We start from the raw sequence: 27,890 nt of genomic DNA on the forward strand, positions 1-27,890 counted from the left end.
GCCCCAGAAAATCTGTTTTGAGATTGGAATTCTTCGTGGCCAAAATAAGCCAAGAGGTCACTCACCACCAGACAGAAGAGCAGTCCCAGGCTTCGCAGTCCGGGTTCTGCAGGGTGCGCCTTGGGCGGGGCGCCTGTGTCAGCTGGATCTCGGTCTGCACCCGCGCTGTTCCCTTCGGAGCCACGCCCTTACTCCGTGCAAGCAGCCAGTTGGCCCTCTTGGCTCCCAGGCGCGGGGCGGGGCGGGGGAAGGAGGGAGACAGCTGGCTGGCTGGTGGGCTGCAGGGGGCGGGGCGCGCGCGCGCGCACCAACGCTTCCTCGCTCAGCGTTGTCCCTGCGCGCGCGGCTGGTCGGCCCGCGGCGGCGCTGCGCGGTTCCGGCGTCGGGGCCCGGCATGGCGGGGGCCGGGGCCAGGCCGGGCCGGACCCGGACCTAAATGCCTCTGCTTCTTTCCGCGCTGTTGGTCTTGCTGCTGGTTGCGCTTAGCGCCCTCTTTCTAGGCCGGTGAGGGGCTTCCAGCCACAGCGATGGGGAGAAAGGAAGAGCGACTGAGGAGGGGGCGCGCGCCGCCCTTCCTGGGGGAGGCGGAGAGGATATCTCCGAGGAGGGGGCGCATGATAAAAGCGAAGGGAGGGAATGTGCGGCCGGAGGTGCGGGGAGGGGCTGCGAGCCCCGGAGACTGAAGGAGCGGGCGGGGCTGAGGAATGCTGATTCCGGGGATTTAATGTGTGAGGAAGGGACCTCTCTGGCTGGTTACCCCTTACTGCCCCACACGCCCCTGAATGTCTCCTTCATCCAGCGCGAAGGGCACCTGCAGCCTCACTCTGGAGAGCGAGGTCAAGAGGACTGGAAGTCCAAGGGAGAGCGGCATTTGAACTGACCTGGTGTAACCCCGGACTTCTTGAGGACACCAGTCTGGAGGCTATGGGGGGAGACAGACCCTCTGGGGAGTGTGTGGTAGCACATTTAATACATCTGCCTCCACTTTAGCTCCTGTTGGAGTCTCTTCTGTCTCGGTTTTCTAAAGATTTAGGGCTTGCTTTTTTTTTTTTTTGTCCCCATATTTGAGGGTGGGGTTTAGTTTATCTGGTTTCATCTGGGTGGCGGGGTCACTGGGATTCTAGAGTGCTGATTATTGTTGCTGAATGTGTGTGACAGACAGGTGCTTTGGGAGACAGGAGAGTTGACCAGGAAAATCCAGTTTCAGGACACAACCCTTTGCAAGGTCTTCTAGGACCACCAAGGGGTTTGGGAAGCCATAATTGAGATAGAGCCCTTATGAACTCATGATTTTTTTTTGCAGGTGGCTTGTGGTCCGGTTGGCCACCAGGTGGTGTCAGCGGAAGCTTCAGGCAGAGCTAAAGATTGGTTCCTTCCGCTTTTTTTGGATCCAGAATGTCAGTCTTAAGTTTCAGCAGCACCAGCAAACAGTGGTGAGTAATGGGAACCTCCTTGTGGGAGGTGAAGTGTGTGTGTGTGTGAGAGAGAGAGAGAGAGATCCAGTTGAATTTCAACCTTTAATTTGCCTTTTTTTTTTTTTTTTTTGCGGGGGTGGGGAGTACCAGGGATTGAATCCAGGGGCACTCCACCACTAAACCACATCCACAGCCCTATTTTTTGTGTTTTATTTAGAGATAGGGTCTCACTGAGTTGCTTAGTGCCTCAACTCTCCATCCTCCTGCCTCAGCCTCCTGAGCCACTGGAATTATAGGTGTATACCACCGCACCCTGCTCATCCCTTAATTTACTTATAAAATATCCTGGGTTCACAAGTCCAGTGGCATACACCTTTAATCCCAGGGACCAACCCTGGAGGCTGAGGCAGAAAGATGACAAATTGAAGGCCAGCCTCTGCAATTTAGCAAGACTGTGTCTCAAAAAAAATAAAAAGGGCTAGGGATGTAGCTCAGTGGTACAGTCTGGGTTCAATCCCCAGTACCATAAAAAGGAAAAAAAAAATTCTCAGTGACTTTCCTAGTTCACCTCACCCTTCCCCTCTTGCCATGGTGATCCTAGAGCTAATTGGGGAACACTGGGATTGGCGCAAGTTGTTTGGTTAAAGATGTTTGTAGGGCACAGAGTGGCCAGGGCACATAAGAAGGATGCAGAAATAAAGCACAGAAGAAAAGTAACAGGAACTATAAGAGCTTACTGTTCTAATTTAAGAGAGGAAACAGGACAACGTATCCATAAAAGAGAAATACTAAGCAAATTTAACTAATGTCATTTTGAGTACCAAGATATCTGGGCAGAGAAACCAGTGGAAATGAAGTGGGGCATATTTAGTGAGAGAGTTCATAGCACTTCCTTCAAGCCAGAAACCTTTCCTGCTCTGTCAAGCTGCACATTGCTTACCTAGCAATTAGTGTACAGAACTTTCTCCTGCACTGTTTTAGGAAATTGATAACTTGTGGATCTCCAGCAAACTCCTCAGCCATGATCTGCCGTGAGTACTCTATGTCCTTACTTCTCCTTATTTCTCCTGGGAAATATTTTGGGATTGATTTTACAGAATGAGATTCTATACAGAAACCTCTTAACCCAAGGAAGCAAGGAGGGATGCAGGTGTTTCCTGGAGTTTCCCTCTAGTCTGAATATTATTAGTGCAGTGATTTGAGCTGTATTTTTTGAGAGGGGACTGTTAGGAGTGGATCTGGTGGCAGTGAGGTTTCTCTTTTGGGCAGACACTATGTGGCATTATGCTTTGGAGAAGTACGCATCAGAACGGACCTACAGAAAGTTTCTGGCCTATCTGCCCCATTCTCTCAGAGCTCTGGGGTGGATCAAAAGGAGTTGTCCTTCAACCCATCTTTACTGAAGATCTTCTGCCAAGTGAGACTGCTACTTCTGCTATTCTTCACTGTATTCCAGGGATGATTTGCTTTGGAGTTGTGGGTGGATTATTCTGCTATTCTGGGGACATAATGCTAAGATCTGACACTCTTTCTCAGCTGGAAATGAAGTGTGATGCCTTAAAGTTAATTATTGTTCATCCTTGCTCATTCTTTCCAGCTATTCTCCATTCACGTTGATGCTATAAACATCATGGTTCTCAAGGTGGCTACCTCTGAGTCCTTGTGGCACATTCAGATCAGTAGAAGCAGATTTCTTTTGGATAGTGATGGGAAAAGGTATGTAATGGGTAGAAAAGATCTAGTAATCTCATTCTTGCCTTGGAGTTGCTTCAAAGAAGGTGGATATCGGGACCTTCTTATTACCAAGGTGTCAAGTTTTCATTCCCTGCAACTTGAAGAGAGGCTAAGATTAGGTATTTCACTTGCCTTGTCCCTTGTAGCCAATAGAACTTGATTGGAGGTAAATGGTGAGGGAAGGTGTCTGGTGATTTCAATTTTTTTCCTTTCCCAGGCTAATCTGTGAAGTGAGCTTGTCTAAGATCAACAGCAAAGTTCTGAAGAGTGGTCAGCTGGTGAGTATGCCTCATTTCCTCCTGGACTTAAGATTTCAAGGAACTTAGGGCTTACATTTCTAGATTCTGTGTCTTTATGTGGTTCCCTCAAGGCAATACTCAGGATCCCAGACCAATGCATTTCGACCAAAATCTCCCCAAGCTTCCTGTGTACAACTTAAAGACTTATCCTCCCTACAGGAGGATACCTGCTTAGTGGAACTGTCACTGGCCCTGTGTCTAAAGGTGGGCATCAGCAGTTGGCATTTGAAGGCTATCACTCTGGATGTGTGGACACTCCATGCTGAACTACATGAGGGTCTCTTCCATAGTCAACTGCTATGTCAGGGCTCAAACCTGGTACCCAAGCCTGTTCCCTGTTCAGGTAAAACCCCAGTCATTGAGCTTCTTGACTGTCTTGTTCTCAGGGTTATTTTGTAAGTAGAGAAAAGCAGGGGTTTCACTACTCATTTAGGTATGAGTCATTAGTCACTAGGATTTTTTTTTTTTTTTTTTCATTGTTGATTTTTGTTTGTTTTTTTGTTTTTGGTGCTGGGGATTCAACCCAGGAGTACTTTACCACTGAGCTACATCCCCAGCCCTTTTTTTTTTTCATTTTGAGACAGGGTCTTACTGAGTTGCTTAGGGCCTCACTAAGTTATTGAGGCTGTACTTATGATCCTACTGCCTCAGCTTCTGCTGAGATTACAGGCATGCACTACTATACCCAGCTCACCTTGGCCTTTGACCCTGAAGATAGTTGAGAAAATAGGACATTTGCTTGTGCTGAGTAAACTAACATTTAGTGGGTATGATTTAGACCTGTACTGTTGTGTTTTACATATATTCTCTCCCTAAATTGTCAGCAGTTCACTAATAAGGAAACTGAAGCCTCGGATGATTAGCTAGGTAACTTGGCTGAGGTCACACAGATAGTCACTAGTAAAACTGAAGTTTAAATTATTTGACTTTGAAATCCATATTCTTTCTGTTATACCAACCTATTCCCCATCCCTTTTATTTTTTGTTTTTGTGGTGCCTTGCACATGGTGGGCAAGCACTCTATCACTGAGCTACATGTACCCAATCCCCTGGCTATGTATGTAGTGTCTGGAGTATTTGCCTTATGACCTTGTTTGAACATTTGCTTACTTTTTTTTTTTTTTTTTTTTTTTTTTTTTTGGTACTGGGGATTGAATCTAGGGCTTTGTGCTTGTGAGGCAAGCACTTGACCAACTGAACTACATCCCCAGCCCTGCTTACCCTATTTTATGAAGAAGAATTTGGCCAAAGAGGGCAGAGCTTCTTGAAGTAGTTGAGTGTTAAGAATTGATGACTGTTATGTTATTCATTGTTCTCAGAAGTGACAGAGAACTTGACTGAGCCAACTCTACCTGGCCTATACCTCCTCCAGCAGTTGCCAGACCAGGTCAAAGTGAAGATGGAAAATACAAGTGTAGTGTTGTCCATGAACAGTCAAAAGAGGTGAGTCCTCTTCTGACACAGTATGGAGAATGATAATGTGAGCTACATAAGGGATCTCTGTAACCAGTCTAGTGGGTACTCTGAGCTTATTCGTGGGGAGAAAGGAAGTGGGAATGTCAGTCCACATCTTTCTGAGCCATATTCTATCTCTGGACCAGGCACCTGACTTGGACACTGAAGCTGCTGCATTTCTTATACCACCGTGATGAGGATCAATTGCCCCTTCGAAGCTTCACAGCAAACTCTGATATGGCACAGATGAGCACTGAACTCCTATTAGAAGGTTCCTGGGTGGGGGTTCTGGTACTGAGAGAATATTGGCATAATTGGAGGTAGAGGGAGGGAACATAATGAGAGAAAATAACCCCAACTTGCAAGTGTTGGTGACATTCTGTTCATCTCTTTGCCTGGCTCTGCCCCTCACCTAGTTTTACCCCTTGCCCTCCCTATGCTTTCCTCTGATCTGTTTCCTGGTCTTTTCAGATGGGTTGTTGCTGTCCCAGAGTCGCCAGCGCATTGTTTGCCTCAACTCCCTCAAGGCTAGTGTGCAGGTATGATGACCATGATAACAAGAATCTATCCTTTCTCTGAACATGTTGTGTTATGAGTTAACAAAATAAAACGCAAACCTACAGTTCTGATCTTCTTGTTTCCAGGTGACCACCATTGATCTCTCAGCTTCCCTAATTCTGAACACTTGTATCATTCACTACCGGCACCAGGAATTCTCTCACTGGCTGCACATGTTAGCACTGGAAGCCCAAGGGACTAGTTTACCTGTTTTTAAGCAAAGGAAAAAAAGGTCAGTTTAATCTTTTTTAGTCACCATCTTAACAGGTAGATTCTCTTTTGGTTCAAAGTAACGTTTTGTATCAAATATGTTTTAGAAGGTTTGATCTCTCCAAATCTTAGCCTCAGAAGCAAACTGTTTTGTTTATCTTCCCAATTAGATTAAACTCCTTGATAATAGGAAGATGTGTTCTTAATTTTTGTGTCCTCAGTACCCAGCACAATGCCTTAAACAAAATAAACATTTGTTGAACTGAGATTAAATGATTAACAGTGTCTTGTCTGTCTTAAGCTATAAGGTGCCAGTATCAGATCTGCAGAGCCATTTCTGTCTTTATGTAGTGCCCCATAGAGAACTTAAGGTTAATGGTTTGGAAGTCATGCTTCTTGGTTATATTAGATTGAATATTAGATTTTCACCATATTTTGACTATGAAAATGGCAATTTCATGTGGTTCAACCTCCTGTCTGTGGTTCTTGCAGGTTACCATTGGGAGTAGCAATTAGCTGATGAATTTAGCTGCTTACTTTCTAGTTGTAGCTCATTTTAAGAATCACAACAAAACTCTAAATTTTCATCCTGGTTTTGAGAGTTTCAGGAATCTATTCCATTATAGGAAGCTGCACATATTTCCTTATCACACAATGATGTCTTGTCCCTACATAGAACCTTCCCTCAAATCCTGGCTCCCATCATCTTCAACACATCCATCTCCAATGTCAACATTTCCATTCAGCTTGGAGATACACCACCTTTTGCCTTGGGATTCAATTCCATCTCTCTGGGTAAGGCTCTGGGATGTTAAAAGAATAAGAATTTGTCCATTAGTGGAACTAGTCTAATTCATGGCCTCAGTGACTCAATAGAACCCCTCTTTCCCACCTTTATTCAGATTACCAGCACCTCAGGCCACAAAGCATCCATCAGCGGGGAGTCCTAACTGTGGACCACCTCTGCTGGCGTGTGGGTAGTGATTCCCACATTCAGCGGGCACCACACCCACCCAATATGCATGTTTGGGGTGAGGCGCTTGTCCTGGACTCCTTCACACTACAGGTATGTAGAAGCTTTGGTGAATAGGGGCCCACACAGTTTCCTATCCAGACATCCTTCACTGAGCATCTTCTTGGTGGTAGGTAATGAATAAGGGCATTACAAAACGTGTGTATTGGCATGCTTTCAATGGGGTCCATCTGTTTCTTTTCTAGGGTAGTTATAACCAACCTCTGGGCCTGTCCAGTACCCAGTCAGATACCCTCTTTCTTGATTGTACTATTCGAGGACTTCAGGTAGAAGCATCAGACACTTGTGCCCAATGTTTGTCTCGTGTCTTATCTTTGATGAGTCCACAATACGGGAAGTCAGCTTTCTCTCATGAATCTTCATTTGGGGATTCCGTGACATTACTTTGGAAGGTGGACTTGAAGGTGGAGGATATGAACTTGTTCTCTCTTTCTACGCTGGTGGGTAAGTGGGACAGGAGATGTATACCGAAGTGAGTATTGTGCAAACTAAGCTGATTTTATGTTCCTTCTCATTTAATGGAGCTGATTTTTTGGAATTTTTCTAAGTTAGAATGCCAAAAAGTCCTGCACAACTGTTTGACTTCTTGCTATTTCTCAAAGACTTGTGAAAAGCAAGTATTAAGACATAAGAAAAAGACTTAGCCTTGATGTGGCCAAGAGAATGAGACCCATATAACTTTTCATTTCCTTGTGTGTTTTAAGTAATAGGGAATAAGTGATACATTTCTGGGCAATTTGTAGGAATTAAGGCACTTCTTTGAGTTCATTAGACTTAATTAGTAAAAGAGGGGAAAGGAAATTTTCCCTAAAATATGAGGACACAGTATAGGGAGGCATGGGGAATAAAGATAAGTAGAGTAGGGAGAATAAGTAAAAAAGGATAATGAGAACTGAAGTTGCCATTCGAGAGCTGGGAACCAAAGCTATCATGGTTTCTGGATGGTAGGTGCTTCGGAGATACGACTAGACACACTGACTGTCCTGGGCAGTGCTGAGACTTCCACTGTGGGGATTCAAGGTCTTGTGCTTGCACTGGTAAAGTCGGTCACAGAGAAGATGCAGCCCTGTTGCAAGGCTCCTGACATCCCCACTCCAGTGCTTGGCCTCTCCATGCTCTCCCTCACCTATCACAGCAGCATCCGCTCTCTGGAGGTAATGTATCTGCAGAGAGGTGGGGCCAGGCTGGGCTTTTCTGCTGCTTAAAGCCTTTCTCAGTCATTTTGACTCTTGTTGTGAAACTTAGGAGACACATGACACCTGGTGTCTATCTTACATTGCTTTTTTTTTTTTTTTTTTTTTTTCTTAATTTCTTTTTTATTTTTTAGTTGTAGGTGGACACAATACCTTTTATTTTATTTTTGTGTGGTGCCAAGGATCGATTTTGTGTGGTGCCAAGGATTTTTGTGTGGTGCTAGGCGAGCACTCTACCTCTGAACCACAACCCTGCCCCCCCACCCCACCCCCGTTTTTTGCTTATTCTGTACATTTTTTTCCTTTTTACTATGGAATTAAAAACATGCAAAACTAGAGAGAATATTTAAGCTTTTGTGTATTTAACTTCAGTAATGACCAATTCATGACCAATTTGTTTCAGCTAAACTCTTACTAGTCTCCCTTTCTCCAGGCTTTGGGATTATTTTAAAGGAGATACCAGACATTATAATTTCAATTGTAAATATTTCAATGTGTCTTTGAAAAATTAGGGGCTTTTAAAAAATAATGATCCAGTGTCATTTTGTGGGAGCACTCAGCTCCTCAGAAAACTAAAAAGGATCAGAAGATGGAGGTACTGACAAGTTCTGGGAGGCTTTGCAAAAACTTCTCAAAAGGTGTTTTTTAGCTGGGTGGGGTGGTGCAGGTGCATACTTGAAATCCCAACAACTCAGGAAGCTGAGGCAGGAGAATTGCAAGTTCAAAGCCAGCTTCAGCAACTTAGGGAGGCCCTAAGTGACTTAGGGAGACCCTGTGTCAAAATAAAAAGGGCTAGGAATGTGCCTCAGTAGTTAAGTACCCCTGGGTTCAATCCCCAGTACCAAAAAAAAAAAAAAAAAAAAAAAGGTTCTTTATTCTTGGGGTATAAGAAGGACCTAGGATCCTATTAAGAGAGGGTAGAGATTTTCCTATTTGTCAGACTTGTCCTTCAGAAACTGAAGAGGTTCCTTTTTAGAGACTTTAAGTTAAGAGATTTTCTGTCCTGGAATTTTAATCTTCTCTATCTACTTAGACTTTCAAAACTGTCTTTGTTTTTCAAGTGAACAAGGACTCTACTCCCTTCCCTGAGGCATGCTTTCATACAACTCAATTGCTGTGTTGTCTTTTTAACACTACCTTTTTTTTTTTTTTTTTTTTTCTTTTGGTACAGAGGATTGAACCCAGGGGCACTTGACCATTGAGTCATATCCCCAGTCCTTTTTTATATTTAATTTAGAGATAGGGTCTTGCTAAGTTCTTAGGGCCCCACTAAGTTGCTAAGGCTGGCTCTGAACTCACAATCCTTTTGCCTCAGTCTTCTGATACAGTAGGATTACAGACATGTACCACTGTGCCTGGCTACTTTTTTTCTTTTTTCAAATTCCTTTTTAAAAATGTTTTTATTAGTGCATCATAGTTATGCATTTCATACTAACTTTTACAAATTAAGATGCATCCATTCATAAAACATTTCAAATTACAGTAGTTGGACTGGGGCTGTAGCTTAGTGGTAAAAGTGCTTGCTAGCATGTGTGAGGCACTGGGTTTGATCCTCAGCACCACATAAATAAATAGGTAAATAAAGGTATCATGTCCATCTACAACAAAAAATATTTTTAAAAATTTTCTGTAGTTATTAGAGTATGACTGTGACTTCTGAATGGAAACAAAGCCAAATGATTTATTGAGTACATGTTGTTTATGCTGGATATACCTTGGTAGATAACAAAACATAGCCCCTTTCCTCTGACATTTAGAATCTATCTGAGAAGAACTTAGAAGTGTAAGTGCTCTAAAGTATAAGATAACTGACAACTGTTGGCTCAGCATATTAGTGCTAAGAGGAACAAAATAAGGCAGTAATTAATGTGGTTCTCAGGAAAGACTTCTGGGTGGAGTTAATTCTTGAGCCAGGTTTGCATGTATAACAATCCCTTTTATTTCTACTGTTCTGAGACTTAATGATTGACATCCTTTTCTTTTATTTCCTAAAGGTCCAGTGTGGTGCAGGGCTGACCTTACTCTGGAGCCCTCCAGATCACATGTACTTATACCAGCATGTCCTGGCCACCCTGCAGTGCCGAGACCTACTAAGATCCACTATGTTTTCTGAGACTGTTCCATCCCTTGCACTAGAGACTCCAGCAGCTACTTCTGAGCCAGAAGACAATCTTCCTGAGCCACCTCCACCGAGGCGGCTGCTAAACCTGACACTGGAGGTGAGCACAGCCAAACTGACTGCTTTTGTGGCTGAAGATAAGTTCATTACCCTGGCTGCAGAGAGTGTGTCACTGAACCGGCATGGAGGTTCACTACAGGCTTACTGCCCAGAGCTGGCTGCTGGCTTTGACGGCAATAGTATTTTCAACTTCAAGGAGGTAGAGGTTCAGCTGCTGCCTGAGCTGGAGGAGATGATCCTCCATCGGAATCCCTTCCCAGTGCTGCAGACCCTCCGGAACCGTGTTTGGCTCCTCTCCCTTGGTTCAGTCTCAGTGGAGTTCCCTTATCAATATGACTTCTCTCGAACTCTGGATGAGGCAGTGGGAGTTCAGAAATGGCTAAAGGGCCTGCACCGAGGGACTCGTGCTTGGTCCTCTCCAAGCCCTGCCCCACTGCCACCTGATCTACTCGTAAAGGTTCAGCACTTCTCTTGGGTTTTCCTGGATGACATTTTTGAGGTGAAACTTCATGATAACTATGAACTGATGAAGGATGAAAGTAAAGAGAGTGCCAAAAGACTGCAGCTTCTTGATGCCAAGGTGGCTGCCCTTCGGAAGCAGCATGGGGAATTATTGCCGGCCCGAAAAATTGAGGAGCTCTATGCCTCTTTGGAACGCAAGAACATTGAAATCTACATCCAGCGCTCTCGTCGTCTCTATGGCAACACACCCATGCGCCGGGCACTGCTCACTTGGAGTCTGGCAGGGCTAGAACTGGTGGCTCTGGCAGATGCCTCCTTTCATGGACCTGAGCGTGTGGTAGAACAGGTTCGAGAGCTTGATCCAGGCAGCCCTTTTCCTGCTGAGGGAATAGATCTTGTTATTCAGTGGTGTCGCATGCTCAAGTGCAGTGTCAAGACCTTTTTGGGTAAGTACTATTTCCCTTATTTGTGGAGCCTGGTGTTTGCTCTCTGAGTGATTACAGTGGAGCTAGGTTATATTAGGAACTGTGATTGTTATTGGATGGGTGGAGTGGGATGAGTGGGCTCCCTTTCCCTTTCTTTGTTCCTGAATCTCACCCTGAAACTGCTTGACTGACATAAAGGGACAACTAGCACAGTCATCTTTAAGGTTGTTGTGACTCTTGGATCTCAGTGCTATCTGATGCCCCTTACCTTCTGCTTTAGGGTCTCTGTGACCTTTTTCAATTTTGCTACTTATCAACTGTCAGCTCTTGTTCTTTCAGTTAACTTTGTAAATATAGGTGGGTAAAAAGAGGTGGCAAGGGGGAAAATGCCTGAGACTGCAAAGACAGCCTCCTGAAAAGCCACTTTGTATCTTTCCTATCATAACAGTTCGGATCAGAGACTATCCACGGTACCTGTTTGAAATCAGGGACTGGCGGCTCATGGGCCGAGTTGTTGGTACTGAGCAGAGTGGTCAAGCTTGCTCCCGTCGACGTCAAATCCTGCCCTTGGGCCTTCCTTGGGGTAATGTGGCAGTAGAGAGGAATATGCCCCCACTCAAGTTCTACCATGACTTCCGCTGTGAGTAGAGAGGGCGTTTGGTTTGAGAGAGATTTGTGGTGATTGGGATGGGAAAAAAGCTGAGGACCTTTTGGAGTCAAGGAGGAAGAGAAGGGTGAAGTTGTGTAACAGGATATAGCTTTGTTCTTCTACCCCAGCGGAAATCTTCCAGTACACAGTCGTATGGGGCCCATGCTGGGATCCAGCCTGGACACTGATTGGCCAATGTGTGGACCTCTTAACCAAGCCATCAGCTGACCCCAGCCCACCCTTGCCCTGGTGGGACAAGAGCCGTCTTATGTTCCATGGAGATTGGCACATGGACATTGAACAGGCAAACTTGCACCAGTTGGCCACTGAGGTGAGGGATCCCATGAAGTCGTTCTTCTACTAAGATGGCGTGGTTGGGACCTATGTAGCATGTAGGGGAAGAGACAAAGGTACTAATTTGGGAGATGAGAAGGGTTCTCTTACCTTTATCTCACCAAGTTCTCGGGCGTGGTTATAGGATCCATACAACACAACTGAAAATATGCACTGGGAATGGAGCCACCTTTCTTTTCACTGGAAACCTGGTCAGTTTGTTTTCAAAGGTGACTTGGATATCAACGTGAGAACAGCCTCTAAGTGAGTGGAATGAAGGGTGGGGCCTCAGTGGGATGGGGAACTCATGGTGGAGGGAGAGGGGAAGAGCCAAGGGGAGGCAAGTGAACAGGTCACTGAGGGCTGGGGCTCCGTTGTGAGGCAGGTATGACGACTGCTGCTTCCTTCACCTGCCTGACCTCTGCATGACACTGGACCTGCAGTGGCTGTGCCATGGGAATCCCCATGATCACCACAGTGTCACTCTGAGGGCCCCAGAGTTCCTGCCTGAGGTGCCCTTGGGCCAGCTCCATGACTCCTACCGGGCCTTCCGTTCTGAGAACCTCAATCTCTCCATCAAGATGGATCTGACTCGGCACAGCGGGAGTGAGGCTTGGGCTTGGGGCTGTGGGGAGGAAGGGATTAGAGGATGGGCTTGGACACTGAGAATTTAAGCTTGAAGGCAGAAGTGGGAGAAGGGCAGTGGGGAATTTGGTTATGACCTTTTTTGGGAAGAGGGTTGATATTTTCCGACTGCTATAGTAATGGTACTATAAATTGGGTGGCTTGTAAATAATAGACATTTGTTTTTCACAGTTCTAGAGACTGGAAAATTGAAGATCAAGGGGTGCTGGTTGTTGAAGTATTTGGTGAATTCCTCATTGATGACACCTTCTTGTGTCCCTTACATGGTGGAAGGAGTCACTGAGCTCCCTTGTGCCTGATTTATAAGGGCATTGATACCATACCTGAGGGTTTCACTCATGTGACCTAATCACTCCCCAAAGATCCCCAACTTCTTAATACCATCACATTGGGGTTTAGGATTTCAACATAAGAATTTTGGGGCAATACAAACATTCAGACCATAGCAGTAGGTAAAAGCTAAGAGTTTAGATCCTTGAAAGACGAAGGTGCTAGGGAAGCTGAATATGAGGCTGTATGCTTTTGGGATTTTAAACCTTTAATACTTGAAGCTAGGAAAGGATTTAGCATCACTTCTGTGTTTCAGCCACAACCAGGATATATCTACTCTTTCCTTTGCAGCAATATCTCAGCCCCGAATTCTGCTATATAGTAGTACCCTGCGCTGGATGCAAAACTTCTGGGCAACTTGGACTAGTGTCACAAGGCCTATTTGCAGAGGCAAGCTCTTCAATAACCTGAAACCCAGCAAGAAGAAACTTGGCCAGCACTACAAGCAGCTTTCCTATACTGCACTCTTTCCACAGCTGCAGGTCAGGCTCTGACCTCTGACATCTTCTGTTCCTTTTCCCTAGTTTTCTTTCTCATATTGGATTTTTTATTATTCCGTCTTATGCCATCCTTTGTTCAATCTCATACTCTCTTGTTCCCAGGTGCATTATTGGGCCTCATTTGCCCAGCAACGGGGTATCCAGATTGAGTGCAGTCAGGGTCATGTCTTCACTCGGGGAACTCAGCGTCTTATACCTCAAGGTAAGAGCAAAGACTCCTTTCATTTCTCTTAGCCTGTTCCTTGTCCTTTTTCCCTTTTTAGTTCCTTTCTTTCCTCCCTTAATGACTCACTATCTTTATCTTTTCATACTGTTCTGATGGACTCTGTGTGCCTCCTCTTTCAGCAGGCACAGTGATGCGGCGTCTTATCTCTGAATGGAGTGTGACCCAGATGGTGAGTGATCTGAGTCAGGTGACTGTTCACCTGATGGCCTCACCCACTGAAGAGAATGCTGATCATTGCCTTGATCCCTTGGTAACAAAGACCCACCTGCTGAGCCTGTCTTCCCTCACCTACCAACGGCACAGCAATCGTACTGCTGAGGAGGTACTGCCTGAAACAGTTTCTTTATTACCTTAGTTATATTAGTAGGTCTACTTGAAGCTGCCATTTAAAACAAAACAAAACAAAAAAGTCTTCGATTGGTGACTTAACAGTTTTTGAGGGTGGGAAGTCCAAGATCAGGGTGCTAGCATAGTTAGGTTCTAGGGAGGGCTCTTCCTGGCTTGCAGATGGCTGCTTCCTTTGTCTACAAATGGCAGAGAGAGAGAGAGAGAGAGAGGGAGAGTGCATATGCACACGCACGTGCTCTTGTGCAAGAGCGAGAGCATGAGTATAGATGTGGTGTGTCCATGGAAGTGCTTTGGTATTTCTTCTTTTTTTTGTAAATATGTAGTTTTTTTACTTGTTGATGGACCTTTATTTATTTATATGAGGTGCTGAGAGTCGAACCCACTGCCTCACACATGCTAGGCAAGTGCTCTACCACTGAGCCACAACCCCAACCCCTGGTGTCTCTTCTAATAGCACTAATCCTATCTTGAGGACCCTACCATTGTGACTGCATCTAAACCTACTTACCCCCATATCCAAATACCATTACATTGGGGGTTAGGGCTTCAGTATATGAATTTGGTGGGCACATGGTTTGGTCATAGGTGTAGACTTTAGGCTGAATTCCTGGTAAGGTGCCTAACTGTATTCCCAGCATATGTCTTAACATTATGATGCATTCACTTGATTTAGCTGTATTGGCATCCTTCTTTTGAAAATTCCTTTTTTCAACTCTCCTTCTAAAGGTAGTTTCTTCAAAGTTTGTATGATTGTCAAAATGAGCCTTTTTTTAATTAAAAAAAAAAAAAAAAGTAGTCTTTTGCCCTTCAGGAAATAAGAGTAAAAGTTTTTAACTAGTACCTCATTTGTTGTTGACTTCCCCCACCCAGTTTGGGGAGGATTTTAAGTTGAAATTCTGTCATTTAAAATGTATTAGGTCTGGCTAGAATGTAAGATAATGTGCAGACTTTCTCCATGATCTTCCTGTCTCCCCCAGAACAGGTTTCTTATTCAGCAGGCTTGTTCTCTTTGCATTTGTTGTCCAGGAGCAGTAGTGGGAATGTTCACACTACCCTAAGGTCCTTTTCCTGTTTCTTAGGAGCTCTCTGCTAGAGATGGAGATCCTGCCTTTCATACACACCAACTGTACTTGGTGGATTTAAGGATTTCCTGGACAACCACCAATCGGGACATTGCCTTTGGTTTATATGATGGCTACAAAAAAGCAGCTGTACTCAAACGTAACCTCTCCACTGAGGCCCTGAAGGGTTTAAAGATTGATCCCCAGATGTCAACCAAAAAGCTAAAGCGGGGTCTCCTGATCAGTGCCCCAACCCCACCCCATGTCAACACTTCCAGCTTCAGTGGACGGCCTGATAAGGGGTCATCAGGAGGTAGGCTGGGGCAGATGAAACTCAGTGGATTTAGATTTAGAACTTGGATATGGGCTTGGACAGGGGATTGAGAAGATCTGAATCCTGACTGGTTCCATCTAGGTGTAGAAATCAAACTATTATTTTTCTATATTAGGCCACATTAGTCTTATGTACCAATAATATGGGGTCCTTAAAGGGTCTGATTCTTGTGGCAGGAGAATATGATCAGGAATGATGGGACTAAAACAGGATGAGTACGGGAAATAAGCAAAGGATTAGATAATTATTTCATGTTTTCATAAATTAATAAGTATATAATAGACACAAAGCACTGCACTGGGTTCAGTGAGGCATGTGGGGGACATAAGACATTCTGTGGACTCCACAATCATCTCTGAATGAGCTTAGATTAGTTCATTAATGTGCTCACTCATTCATAGATTCATTTTAGCTTTTTTTAAAATTTGTTTTTAGATGTTGATAACCTTTATTTTGTTTATTTATGTATATGTGGGACTGAGAATCGAACCCAGTGCCTCACACATGCCACACAGGCACTCTACCACTGAGTCACAACCCCAGCCCTCATTTTAGCTTTATTGAGGGTTAATAATATATTAGACATGACCATAAACCTTGGGGATACAAAGATGAGGGTAAGCTCAGAAACTAGTAGGGAATGAGATAGGTAAATTATAATTTCATTATGAAAATACTTTGTAAGAATGTTCAAAGCCACTAAAAGCTTACAGAAGAAAATGATTAAATCAGTATAGGGAAGTCTCAAGGCTTTACAGAGAAAGTGATAACTGAGATAAATCTTGAAATATAACACTTCATACACAAAGAAAGAAGAGAGGGAATTTTAAGGAGAGGTACAGAGGAATGCAAGTTCATGGTGAATTTGAGAACAAGGCAAAAAGTATTAAATGCCAAAAGAGAGAAGTGAAAATTTGACTCCTGGCCGGAGTGAAGGAAGGAATGCAGTCAGGGAAGGATTTATTGAGGAAATAGCATTTGAACTGGACCCTAAAGGCTTAGTATGGTTTGACCATGTGGAAATGGGGAAGAAGGGCATTCAACACAGAAGGAATAACCCAAGTAGGAGTACAGTTAGGAAAGCCCATGTTCAAAGTAGAGTGAACAAGCTAGACACAGAGGTACACACCTGTAATCTCAGCAACTTAGCAAGGCCCTAAACAACTTCATGAGACCCTGACTCAAAATAAATTATAAAAAAGGGCTGAAATGTGGCTCAGTAGTTACATGCTCCTGGATTCAATCCCCAGTACCTGAAAAAAAAAAGAGAGAGAGAATTAACTGTCCATCTGTCCTGGTTGACAATGTAAAGGAGTGACAAGTGGTCTGGAAAGGGAAGATGAAGGTAAATCAGAGCTTTAATACAGGGCTGAGGAGCATTTGGTCCTTACTCTGTAGGGAATTGTGACCTACTGAAGGTTTTTGAATAGGGGTGTTCCATCATTAGAGTTTTACTTTTAGAAGATAAATCTGGCAGAGGCATGTAGGAGGACTAGAGGAGAAGAAACTGGAGGTGGGGAGGCGAATGAGAAAACTATTATGTGTCTCAACAAGAGGCAGCAAGGGCTGGAACTAGGTAGAGGCAGTAGGAATGGAGATGAGATGGAGAGAAATGTTGTGCATATAGGAGATTTGGGCACTAATTGGAAGGTGTTGAGTTCAGATTTGTGCATGCTAAATTTGTGTGTGTCCTTAGCAGGACATCTAGGTAAGATCAACAAACAGCTGGAAATGGAAAAGAGTTTAGGGCTAGAGATAGAGGCTTGGGAATATCAACATGGAGGTAAGACTTAACACCAAGGAGATAATAATAATAGTTGTTTCTTATTGGGGGACACACTTCAGTCATGGGAGTAGTAGGTACTGTGTAGTTGTTTTTGTTTTGCTTTGTTTTAGTACTGAAGATTGAACCAGGGATACTTTACTACTGAGCTACATTCCTAACCCTTTTTACTTTTTATTTATTTTTATTTTTTTGTTTGTTTTTAGTTGTAGATGGACACAATACCTTTATTTTTATTTTATTTATTTTTTCATGTAACTTGAGAAGACACTTTTGAAACGCATATGGAAACACAAAGATCTCTTTTTTTCTTTTTTTGCGGTGCTGGGGATCGAACCCAGGGCCTTGTGCTTGCAAGGCAAGCACTCTACTGACTGAGCTATCTCCCCAGCCCTTTATTTATTTTTTGATGTGGTACTGAGGATCGAACCCAGTGCCTCACACATGCTAGGCAAAGTGTTCTACCACTGAGCTACAACTCCAGACCTTACTTTTTATTTTGAGACAAGATCTTGCTGAGTTGCTTAGGGCCTCACTAAGTTGCTAAGGCTCGCCCTGAACTTGTGATACTCCTGCCTCAGCTTCCCTAATTGCTGGGATTATAGGCATGTGCCACCACATCTAGCCAGACTGCTGTGATTCTAGAGACTGCTCTTACTGTAACACATTAGACAAACTTATTAAGAGAAAGAGAAGGGAACATGCCAAGGGTGAATATTAGGAAATACTTATTTTTAAAACTTGGAAGAAAGTCTAGAGATGCAGGAAGTAGCAAAACCAGGGGAACACAGTGGCACTGATGAAAAGGGAGTGACTTCAAGTGGAAAGAAATAGTCACAAATAGTATGTAACACAAAGTAGTATGTGAAATAACAGGAAATGAGAAATAAAAGGAACATATTGGGAGTAAACAGAGGTGGTTATGCCTAAGGAAAAGAAATTGCTGCCATTTACCTAGCATTTCTTAGTTTCTGTTGGAAGTCTGTTACTTTTATGGACGTTAAGGAGAAAATGAAATAACAACTCTTATTTTACCCTCAGGGGTTAAGGGTGGGGTGAAGTGGGCTGGACTGAAGTTCTAGGTTGGGGAGCATGTATCCTGTTCCTTACCTAGTCAAATAAATTGAGGGTTTGGCCTTGGATGTGTTCTCTTTCCCTTTGGGACTGTGACCTTTCCCCACTTCCTATTTCTTTTCTTTTCTTTCTTTCTTTTTTTTTTTTTTTTTAATTGTAAACAGATGGGGTACAATTTGTTTCTCTGTACATGAAGTAGAGGCATCCATTTGTGTAATCATACATTTACATAGGGTAATGTTGTGTGATTCATTCTGTTATTTTTTCCCTTCCTCCCCACCCCTCCCACTCCACTTCCTATTTCTTTTCCAGGTGCTTACATGTTGCAGAAGCTGATTGAAGAGACAGATAGGTTTGTAGTATTCACAGAAGAGGAGTCAGGTATGAGTGACCAATTGTGTGGCATTGCTGCCTGCCAGACGGATGACATATATAACCGAAACTGCCTTATTGAGCTGGTCAACTGCCAGGTACCTTTTCTTTACCAGAGCACCCCAACATTAGGCTAGATCATAATCATATTCTTACCTCCCCCCCACCAAAAATTTTGATAAGAGTTCCAAAAATTTTCCCTTCTTGCAGGTGTCATGAGTAATACCTTCCATATCTAAAAGGCAGCAAAGTTCACTTAGTAAGCCAAAATTAGACCTAGCTGCAGTGGTTAGTACAGTGCTCTTAATAGCCTTCTTATCTCCCTTGGTGTCTTAACTTTGCTTCTATCTCTGGCATAGATGGTTCTTCGTGGAGCAGAGACAGAAGGCTGTGTCATTGTGTCAGCTGCCAAAGCCCAACTGTTGCAGTGCCAACACCACCCGGCCTGGTATGGTGACACATTGAAGCAAAAGACATCTTGGACTTGCCTGTTGGATGGCATGCAGTACTTTGCCACCACTGAAAGTAGCCCTACTGAGCAGGATGGTCGACAACTCTGGTTAGAGGTTAGTTAACAGAACAAGGAAGGTCTGTTATATCCCTAATTTTTTATAGTTTGTGCCTTCCACCAGCATAGTTAGAAGATTCTTCATATTACTTGTTGCTTAGCTGTAACGTCTTGAATGTGGGCAGTCTGTGGTCTGTGAGCACATAGTACTCTTTTTTTTTTTTTTTTTTTTAAATCTCCTGGTCTCCTTCATGGCAAGAAACTCATTTCCTAGCACTAGAATAAAATGAATAGAAGCTTTTTTACTTTCAGAGTTTTCATTTCTTATTAATAAAGGTCACACTAATCTGTAGGCAAGCAAGAAAACAAACAATCTGAGAATTTTTGATAAACTCTCTAGTCCCCTTTCTTGATTGATTTGGTCATTGCAGCAAGGCAGTGAGGTTGAATGAAAGACTATTTAAGAGTTAGATTATGTGACTTCTAAGGACAACTTTGCCATTAAAGTAGCTGTGAGCCCTTTGGGACAGTCTCCTTTATTTGTCAAAGTTATTAATGGAATAACCACTCACTATCACAAGATTGTTAAGAATCAAGTGATAAGGTGCTTTGAAAAATATTTATATGGAAAATTGTCTCAGCATTTTTAAAATCAGTACCTCTGAGGAAGTCTAAGTATATGACAAGATAACATTTTTATTAGATGGTAATTTTATGAGTAGTTGGTAGGTACTAGGAAAGGGACTTGTCATTGCATTGCAAGGTAGTAAATTTACAATATAATTTCTAGGTATAATATCAGAGTTACTGGAGGGCATGATGGTTATGAGATATATCTAGCCAGTTATCATTAGGAATTTAACAGGTGTTAAGTGCCCACATTGCTCTGGGCATGGTATACCCCCAAATGAGTTACAGTATCTCGCTGCATCTGATGAGGACCGAAATAGCTATTCAACATTCTACTCAGTGAAGCTGATTCCTCTTCTCTCTTCCTTGGCTAGTTCTTCTTACACCAAGTAAGGTACCCAATCCAGGCAACCTCAAGTATAATGATATAGGAGGTAGTAATCATTTAAATCAGATGTCAACTCAAGTAAGGTTCTTGGTTATATTTGATGTCATGCTGAGACCTCAGGCAAGCAGTATCTTTTACTAGTAGTACTAGGAGATAGGCATAGAAGATATTGACTAACTATGTAGAGTTAGGGACAGTATGTGCTATCAGGATATCCCTATCAGGCATTTCTGGGTCTTTGCTTTGTGTAGGCATGATGTCTTTTACAACTGAATCTCTTTTTTTCAGACTATTTTATTAGTATTAGAGGGACATCATTTGTATTGGTGGGAAAGACTATGTTTTTGACTTTCCCATGTGACTTATTTTGTGACTTGGCAGATCTGCCATCCTGAAGCCTTGCTCTTACTGCTATGGTCTTCCTATATCACTCATTCTGTTGACCTCAGATTGGTAGAGAAAATCAAAAGAATTCAGTCCCCTTTCCCCGAAAGCAACAGCTTCAGAGTATTTTTCTCTCTGAAGACAGAAAACAGCAAGAATATACACACAAAAAATATTTGATACCAAAATGGGTGTAAAAATCATTAAAATTTTTTTTTACTTGCCACATGATTTGATTTTAACCTAGCTCATTGTTTTTCTGGGCCTGTACCTGTGGGCCTGGGAAAGTATGCATTTAACCCAATTAGGTTGGAGAATTTAATTGGTTTGGGATAAGAGAGAACCATATATTTCCTCTACCCTAGTAGATCCTTTAAGCTATTCAAGGTAATGGAGTAAGTCATGTGTCATTTAACAGTGGGGATACATCCTGAGAAAGGTGTCGTTAGGCAATTTCATCATCGTATAAACATCACAGGCTGTACTCATAAAAACTAAGATGGCTATGACATCACTAGGTAATATAATCTTATGGAACCATCATCATATATCTAGTCTTTTGTTAACTGAAACTTCTTTATGTGGCACATGACTCTGCTTGAAACATGGAGATCTGTTACCCAGTTGGTTAGGACCCAGCCACTGTTTCCTCAGGAGCTAAAGGTGCCTGCATCTCTGTCTTCAGGTAAAGAATATTGAGGAGCACCGACAGCGTAGTCTGGACTCTGTGCAGGAGTTGATGGAAAGCGGGCAGGCAGTGGGAGGCATGGTAACCACAACCACAGGTCAGCTCTCCCCTGTCTTCTCATGATATGGTTAGGAGCAGATATGTGTCCCAAAAGGGGGCCTTGTTACTTATTTACTCTCCATGTGATTTTATTTATTTATTTATTTATATTGGTGATTCTGGGGGCCTTGAGTATGCTAGGCAAGTGTCTACCACTTAACTACATCCCAGGCCCTACTTATCTATTCCTAACATCAGTGTATGCTACAGTAAGACCAGTTTGTATTAGGTTATGTTGAAAGCAATGTCTGGAGTTCCCACATATAGCTGGGATACTCTTACCATGCCTTTATTGAGCATATCTTTCTCATTATCTCTTTCCTACGTCTTCAGATTGGAACCAGCCAGCTGAGGCCCAGCAAGCTCAACAAGTCCAGCGAATCATTTCACGTTGTAATTGCCGAATGTACTATATTAGTTACAGCCATGACATTGATCCTGAACTGGCAACTCAGATTAAGCCACCTGAGGTTCATGAGAACCAGGAAAAGGAAGATCTCCTAAAGAAACAGGAAGGTATTCAGGGTTCAGAAGGCTTTATGGAGAGAACTAGGGAATCTGTGAAAGTAGTTATTTTCTTAGTGGTTTTGAGAAGTTATTAGAAGTCCTATTGTGCACTGGCATTATGTTTTGTAAGTTTTGTTACGAGAGAACAACCTATACTATTGGAGGAAACTGGGATGAATGCATACTGTTTCTGATTCTGAAATAAGCAAATATATTTCTACTCAATACGCATCTTTTACTCCTTTCTGTGGGGAACAGGAGTGGCTCCAAATGTGGGTTAGAAGATGAGGTAAATATTTAGAGAAAAACTTGAACCTCTTATTTAACCGTTAACAATTACTTAGGGGCTGTGGATACCTTCACTCTCATCCATCATGAGTTGGAAATTTCCACCAACCCAGCTCAATATGCCATGATCCTGGACATCGTCAACAACCTGCTCCTCCACGTAGAACCCAAGCGGAAGGTGAGCATGAGCCCCTATAGAATGCTGGTTAGCCTCAGAGGAACGCACAGACTTTGTGCTGTATTTGTACTTTAATAAGAAAAGCCATGCTTCACACTGAAAAAGGACCTTTTGATTGATACATCCTTTTCTAGGCAGCAGCAGCAGTTGGAATTGCATTAATCTAGGAAACATTTAAGTGTCCTTACGACTGTAGAACTTGTTTCCCTTGACCATTTTTCCTGGCCATTTCTCCACTCTCCACCTAAATACCTCTAAAAGTCTTAAACTACCCCATTTTTACCATCCCAACTCTGTGGGCCTGGTTTATGAAACCCACATAGCCAAATCTTCTGCACTGACCTACCCCATTGTTGCTGCTAGTGATGACAAATAAGGTTAGTCTTCAAGAAGAAAACTTGTTCCTTTATTTTACCTTATCCACATGACTTGTCTATTAAAATTTTACAAAACAATAAAAAAAATCTTACTCCTGGGGCTAGGGATATAGCCCAGTGGTAAAACATGTGCTTAGCATGTGTAGGGCTCTAGTTTTGATACCCAGTACCACATAAAACAAAACAAAAACAAAATATTACTTCCCTTTTCATTCCTTTAGGAGCATAGTGAGAAGAAACAGCGGGTCAGGTTCCAGCTTGAGATCTCTAGCAATCCTGAGGAACAGCGCAGCAGCATATTGCATCTGCAGGAGGCTGTGCGGCAGCATGTGGCACAGATACGGCACCTGGAGAAGCAGATGTATTCTATCATGAAGGTAGTCACCCCAGAGAGTGTGAAGACAGGGCAGTCTTCTAGGATAGGGGAGAGCTTCTCTTAATTTCTCCTATCCTGGCCCTCTAGTCTTTGCAGGATGATAGCAAGAATGAGAACTTGCTTGACCTGAACCAAAAGTTTCAATTGCAGCTAAACCAGGAGAAGGCCAATTTACAACTGGAAAGTGAAGAGCTCAATATTCTTATCAGGTACCCACCCCCGTAATCTTACCTTGCCTCTTCCACTGACCCATCTGGAGGTGATTTTTCTTCCTTGCCCATGTTTTTGTTGTTGTTGTATTTGTTTGATGGTATTGGGGCTTGAACCCAGGGGCATTTTACCACTGAGCTATATCTCCAACTCTTTTCATTTTGAGACAGGGTCTCTCCCTAAGTTGCCCAGACTGGCCTCAAGTTTGTGTTGCTCCTGTCTCAGCCTCCCAAGTAGTTGGAAAAGCCGTATGCCATTGTGCCTGGCTCCTTGCCCATGTTCTGACAGTCTTTATACCTAGTTGCATTATCAAAGGCTGATGTAGGAGTAGATTCAGTAGATTCTTTGGCCTGCTGGACTTGGCCAAAGAAGTCAAGAACAGGGGAACCCTTCCTTTGGGTCCTCAGCAACATACTTGTTGGGAAAGAAAAATGGGTAATTGGGAAAGATCACTTTCGTGGCTTTGACACTGTGCATCTGAACTGAAAATACCTTGAAGTCAGTTAGTAGGGAACACAATTGCAGATAATAATCATAAGGAGAGAGACTACTTTTATCAAGAAACTACATAGCTGAAAGATGCCAATTGTGCTTCTATAGCCCAACTCAGAAACAGTAAATCCATTGGAAAACAAACTTAGCGACTCACTCACCCATAGTAGGTTCATCTCTGGATTTACCATCTGTATCATTCCAGAGCATTCCATCGTACTCCCAGCCTATTTGCTGTTTCTCTTGTTGACTTTGGCTGTCTTGTTCATTTATAGGTGTTTTAAGGATTTCCAACTGCAGAGGGCCAACAAGATGGAGCTGCGAAAGCAGCAAGAAGATGTGAGTGTGGTCCGTCGCACTGAATTTTACTTTGCTCAGGCACGGTGGCGCCTGACAGAGGAAGATGGACAGTTGGGAATTGCTGAACTGGAGCTACAGAGGTTCCTCTATAGCAAGGTATCTGAGATAAACAGTCACACAAAGGCAACTTTGAAGATTTACCTATCTCAAGTCTTCAACTCACAAAAAAGAGATTAAAAAGGGGGGCTAATTATTATGACTAGTAATGATGGCCATGATTAGAAACATAAGCAGAGCTTCCTTAGCTACATCTATTTATAATGTTAAATGACACAAATGTATGTATGTTTGATCAAATGCTTCTTTCACTAAGATTATCCCTGCAAGTGTGGCTCAGAGGGAAGTAATCTTCCAAGTCTAGCTTAGAATAGAACCATTCTAACAATTCATCTTTACTGCATTTTCTCACTAATATGGGAAAGAGGACATTTTTTTATTTCTCTCACAAAGGATGTTTGGAAATGAGAAGATTTAAAACTTTTTTTTTTAGTTGTAGGTGGACACAATACCTTTATTTTATTTTTATATGGTGCTGAGGATTGAACCCAGTGCCTCATGCATTCCAGGCAAGCGCTCTACCACTGAGCCACAACCCCAGCCCTGAGAAGATTTTTAAATGTCACAGTGACTAGGAAGTACTATTAGTCCTACTCAGGAATGCCAGTGAGAAACACTGGTTTAGAGGGTGTGTTGATTCTGAGACATTTAAGGACATATCAAAGATTGGGATTAGGCACATGGAGTATCTGAAAACAAACAGGATATGTAGCAGTTCTCTAGCAGGCTCCTAAGAAAAGTTAATTATAGTGGACTGGGCAACATCTGTCTTTACAGGTGAATAAGTCTGATGACACAGCAGAACATCTTTTGGAGCTGGGCTGGTTCACTATGAACAACCTTCTCCCCAATGCTGTCTATAAGGCAAGTCTTTTTTTTTTTTTTTTTGTGATGCTGGGGATCAAATCCAGGGCCTTACATATGCAATACAAGCATTCTACCACTGAGCTACACCCACAACCCTATATAGCAAGTCTTATTTCCCTGCTCCTGGCTGGTTACAGAGCATTTATAATGGCTCTTCTATATAAACCTGTTATAGGAGACAATGTGATCTGAGATGGTAAAATCTTGCTCAGTTTAGAAAGACCATTGCTGCTGCTGTATGGAGCATTTGTGGATTGATTTATGGCAGAGAGGACATTTGGTTGGGCTGTTATTCACTCTGCCCTACAGGTAGTCCTGCGGCCCCAGAGTTCCTGCCAGTCTGGGCGACAGTTAGCCCTCCGCCTCTTCAGCAAAGTCCGGCCTCCTGTGGGGGGTATCTCTGTTAAAGAACACTTTGAGGTTAGTAAACTGTCCCTTGGGAACCCAGAAACAAAGGGCAGTCCAAAACTACCTGTGTGTTATGCTATGTTAATTAGGAGTAGGAAACTGGGGGATAGTGTCTCAGCTTAATTTCTTCAACCTTTTTTCCTTTAGGTAAATGTGGTGCCTCTCACCATCCAGCTCACACACCAGTTCTTTCATAGAATGATGGGCTTTTTCTTTCCTGGCCGCACTGTGGAAGATGATGAAGTTGGTGATGAAGAGGATAAGTCCAAATTGGTGACTACTGGTAAGAGCTGTTATGGTGGAGCACCAGAAGAATGGGGCACATGGAGTGTGCCACAGAGATAGAAGTGTCAGAAGGGGGATGGCAGTTGCTGTGCTTGCTTTCTCATAGGAATACCAGTGGTAAAGCCTCGGCAGCTGATTGCAACAGATGATGCAGTACCACTGGGCCCTGGGAAGGGTGTGGCACAGGGCTTGACTCGAAGTTCTGGGGTCAGAAGGTCATTTCGCAAATCACCTGAGGTAAGGCATACTCCTGATAATAAAGTGGGAGAATCTATTGTGCTTGGCTGGGGATTTCTCCTGTTTTCTTTGATCTACTCCAGGATTGAAAGAAGGGGGTGATATTTAGGATCCTGCATTTCTTCTGATGGTTTCAGAGGTTTATGCTCCTTTTGCACCTTTTCCAGCACCCTGTAGATGATATTGACAAGATGAAAGAGCGAGCTGCCATGAACAACTCCTTCATCTACATAAAGATTCCACAGGTTCCACTGTGTGTCAGCTATAAGGTCTGTACCTCCCCAGAACTTTTTAGGAAAAAAAATGGGAATTTAGAAGACAACAGGAAGGGTACCACTTAAAATCATCAGAGATTATAGAGATTATAGACAAACTGTTGGTGATAAATCTGCTGTTCCTTCTGCTCCCTGCAGGGGTCAGCACCTTATCAGACTGAGGTAAGGAGAAATCGGTGTCTGTAGGTTGATGTTGCAGGATTGATTTATACTCAAGTTCTGGCTTAGATTCAGAGTGGCAGCTTGTGTATTTTTTCCCCTCTTCTCTCCTTTCCCCCTCCTTCTTTTGCAGGGTGAAAAGAACAGTGTGGACTGGGGTGACCTTAATCTGGTGCTGCCTTGTCTGGAGTACCACAACAACACATGGACATGGCTAGACTTTGCCATGGCAGTCAAAAGGGATAGCCGCAAAGCCCTGGTTGCCCAGGTATCCCGCCAGGGCTCATGGCTATTTGGTTAGCAGGGGCTGGCAAGTAGATCCTCTGCTTAGGAACCTTTTGTTCTAGGATATATTTAATAGTAGCCTTGAGAACAGGTGTTTGAAGTGAGAGCCTTCTCTGCCCTCTCCACGACTTTGCCCAGATAATTAAATGTTGCTGCTTCGTATGTGTTGACAACTATCATTATGGAACTAAGGGCTGCTAAAACCTTAAGTTTAGAATGGGTTCTAATTAGACTGTGAGCTTCTTGAAAGCAGAGACCACTTTATAATTTGAGCTGCTCTCTTGTGATTTGTATATATTTAATAAATCTTGATTGACTTGGTTCACTTTTATTTATTCTGCCTGCCCCGCTAATATTTACCTTTCCTTTTACTCCTCTCCAAACTGCCAGGTAATCAAAGAAAAACTAAGGCTGAAGCCTGCAACAGGGTCTGAGGTCCGAGGGAAGCTCGAAACTAAATCGGACCTCAATATGCAACAGCAGGAAGAGGAGGAGAAAGCTCGACTCCTCATCGGCTTAAGTGTGGGTGACAAGAACCCTGGCAAGAAGTCCATCTTTGGCAGGCGCAAGTGATCTGGAAATTCAAGTGGCTGCAGTACATGATTTGACTCTGGCTCAGGCCCGGGGACTTGTTGGGTGGGAGGGACTTCCCCTTATCCACCAGAGTTTGTGGGCCTTTGGAGCCCACAGGGTACTAAGGAGAGAGGCACAGCTCTTCAGCAGCTGGCCTGTTCCCCGCTGGGCATGGTGGATAGTAAGACTGAGCTCATCACATGCTGATTAGGCCTAGGGCAAGAGAGGCAAGAAGAGAGCAAGACCCCAGGGAAGGGGCCCATGGCTAAGATCCTCTTTCCTTGGGGTCAAGTTGAAAGGTGGGGGGATAGTCCTGATCAAGTATGATAAATTTTTATAGACATATATATATATATATATATATATATATAAATACACACACACACACAAATTTCTAAGCATAACTGCTTTCCCTCTGTGTCAGGAAGCCAAGGGGAAGAGGCTGATCCTCTGTCCCTCACTCTACTGCCTTGTTTGAAAAAGGTATTAGTGTTCTAGGGGAAATAGCTTCTCCCCAAGCTGTGTGCTCACTTTGGAGGATGGTAATAGGAGCTAGGGCTGGCCGTGTGTTCCCTACTCTTTCCCCTGGAGAATGGCAACAAAATGACTTAAAGAGAAAAAAAAATATTTTAAATTTGATA

At 43.3% G+C, this 27,890-nt stretch overlaps 1 protein-coding gene across 2 annotated transcripts; it reads left to right on the plus strand.

Annotated features, from left to right (window-relative positions):
• The first annotated feature begins 346 nt into the window (after positions 1-346).
• Bltp2 (bridge-like lipid transfer protein family member 2) lies at positions 347-27,888 on the plus strand. 2 transcript variants are annotated; one of them, XM_047543134.1, is made up of 40 exons: positions 347-504; positions 1,304-1,433; positions 2,397-2,446; positions 2,685-2,832; positions 3,013-3,131; positions 3,367-3,427; positions 3,608-3,791; positions 4,768-4,891; positions 5,050-5,174; positions 5,375-5,442; positions 5,548-5,693; positions 6,348-6,466; positions 6,574-6,737; positions 6,890-7,148; positions 7,653-7,858; positions 9,892-10,984; positions 11,412-11,603; positions 11,741-11,943; positions 12,091-12,209; positions 12,331-12,551; positions 13,212-13,402; positions 13,523-13,622; positions 13,766-13,968; positions 15,074-15,368; positions 18,559-18,716; positions 18,978-19,184; positions 21,214-21,313; positions 21,649-21,831; positions 22,167-22,288; positions 22,887-23,042; positions 23,129-23,250; positions 24,019-24,199; positions 24,938-25,024; positions 25,337-25,447; positions 25,583-25,718; positions 25,827-25,957; positions 26,125-26,226; positions 26,371-26,394; positions 26,525-26,659; positions 27,067-27,888. In XM_047543134.1, exons 1-40 carry the CDS (start codon positions 437-439, stop codon positions 27,247-27,249), a joined length of 6,726 nt encoding a protein of 2,241 aa, XP_047399090.1. In that variant the 5' UTR covers positions 347-436; the 3' UTR covers positions 27,250-27,888. The 2 variants fall into 2 exon arrangements, with proteins under 2 accessions (XP_047399090.1, XP_047399091.1); XM_047543135.1 differs by lacking the exon at positions 26,371-26,394.
• Positions 27,889-27,890: the final 2 nt, after the last annotated feature.

This window comes from Sciurus carolinensis, chromosome 3 (assembly GCF_902686445.1).
Source record: "Sciurus carolinensis chromosome 3, mSciCar1.2, whole genome shotgun sequence".
Lineage (NCBI taxonomy): Eukaryota > Metazoa > Chordata > Mammalia > Rodentia > Sciuridae > Sciurus > Sciurus carolinensis.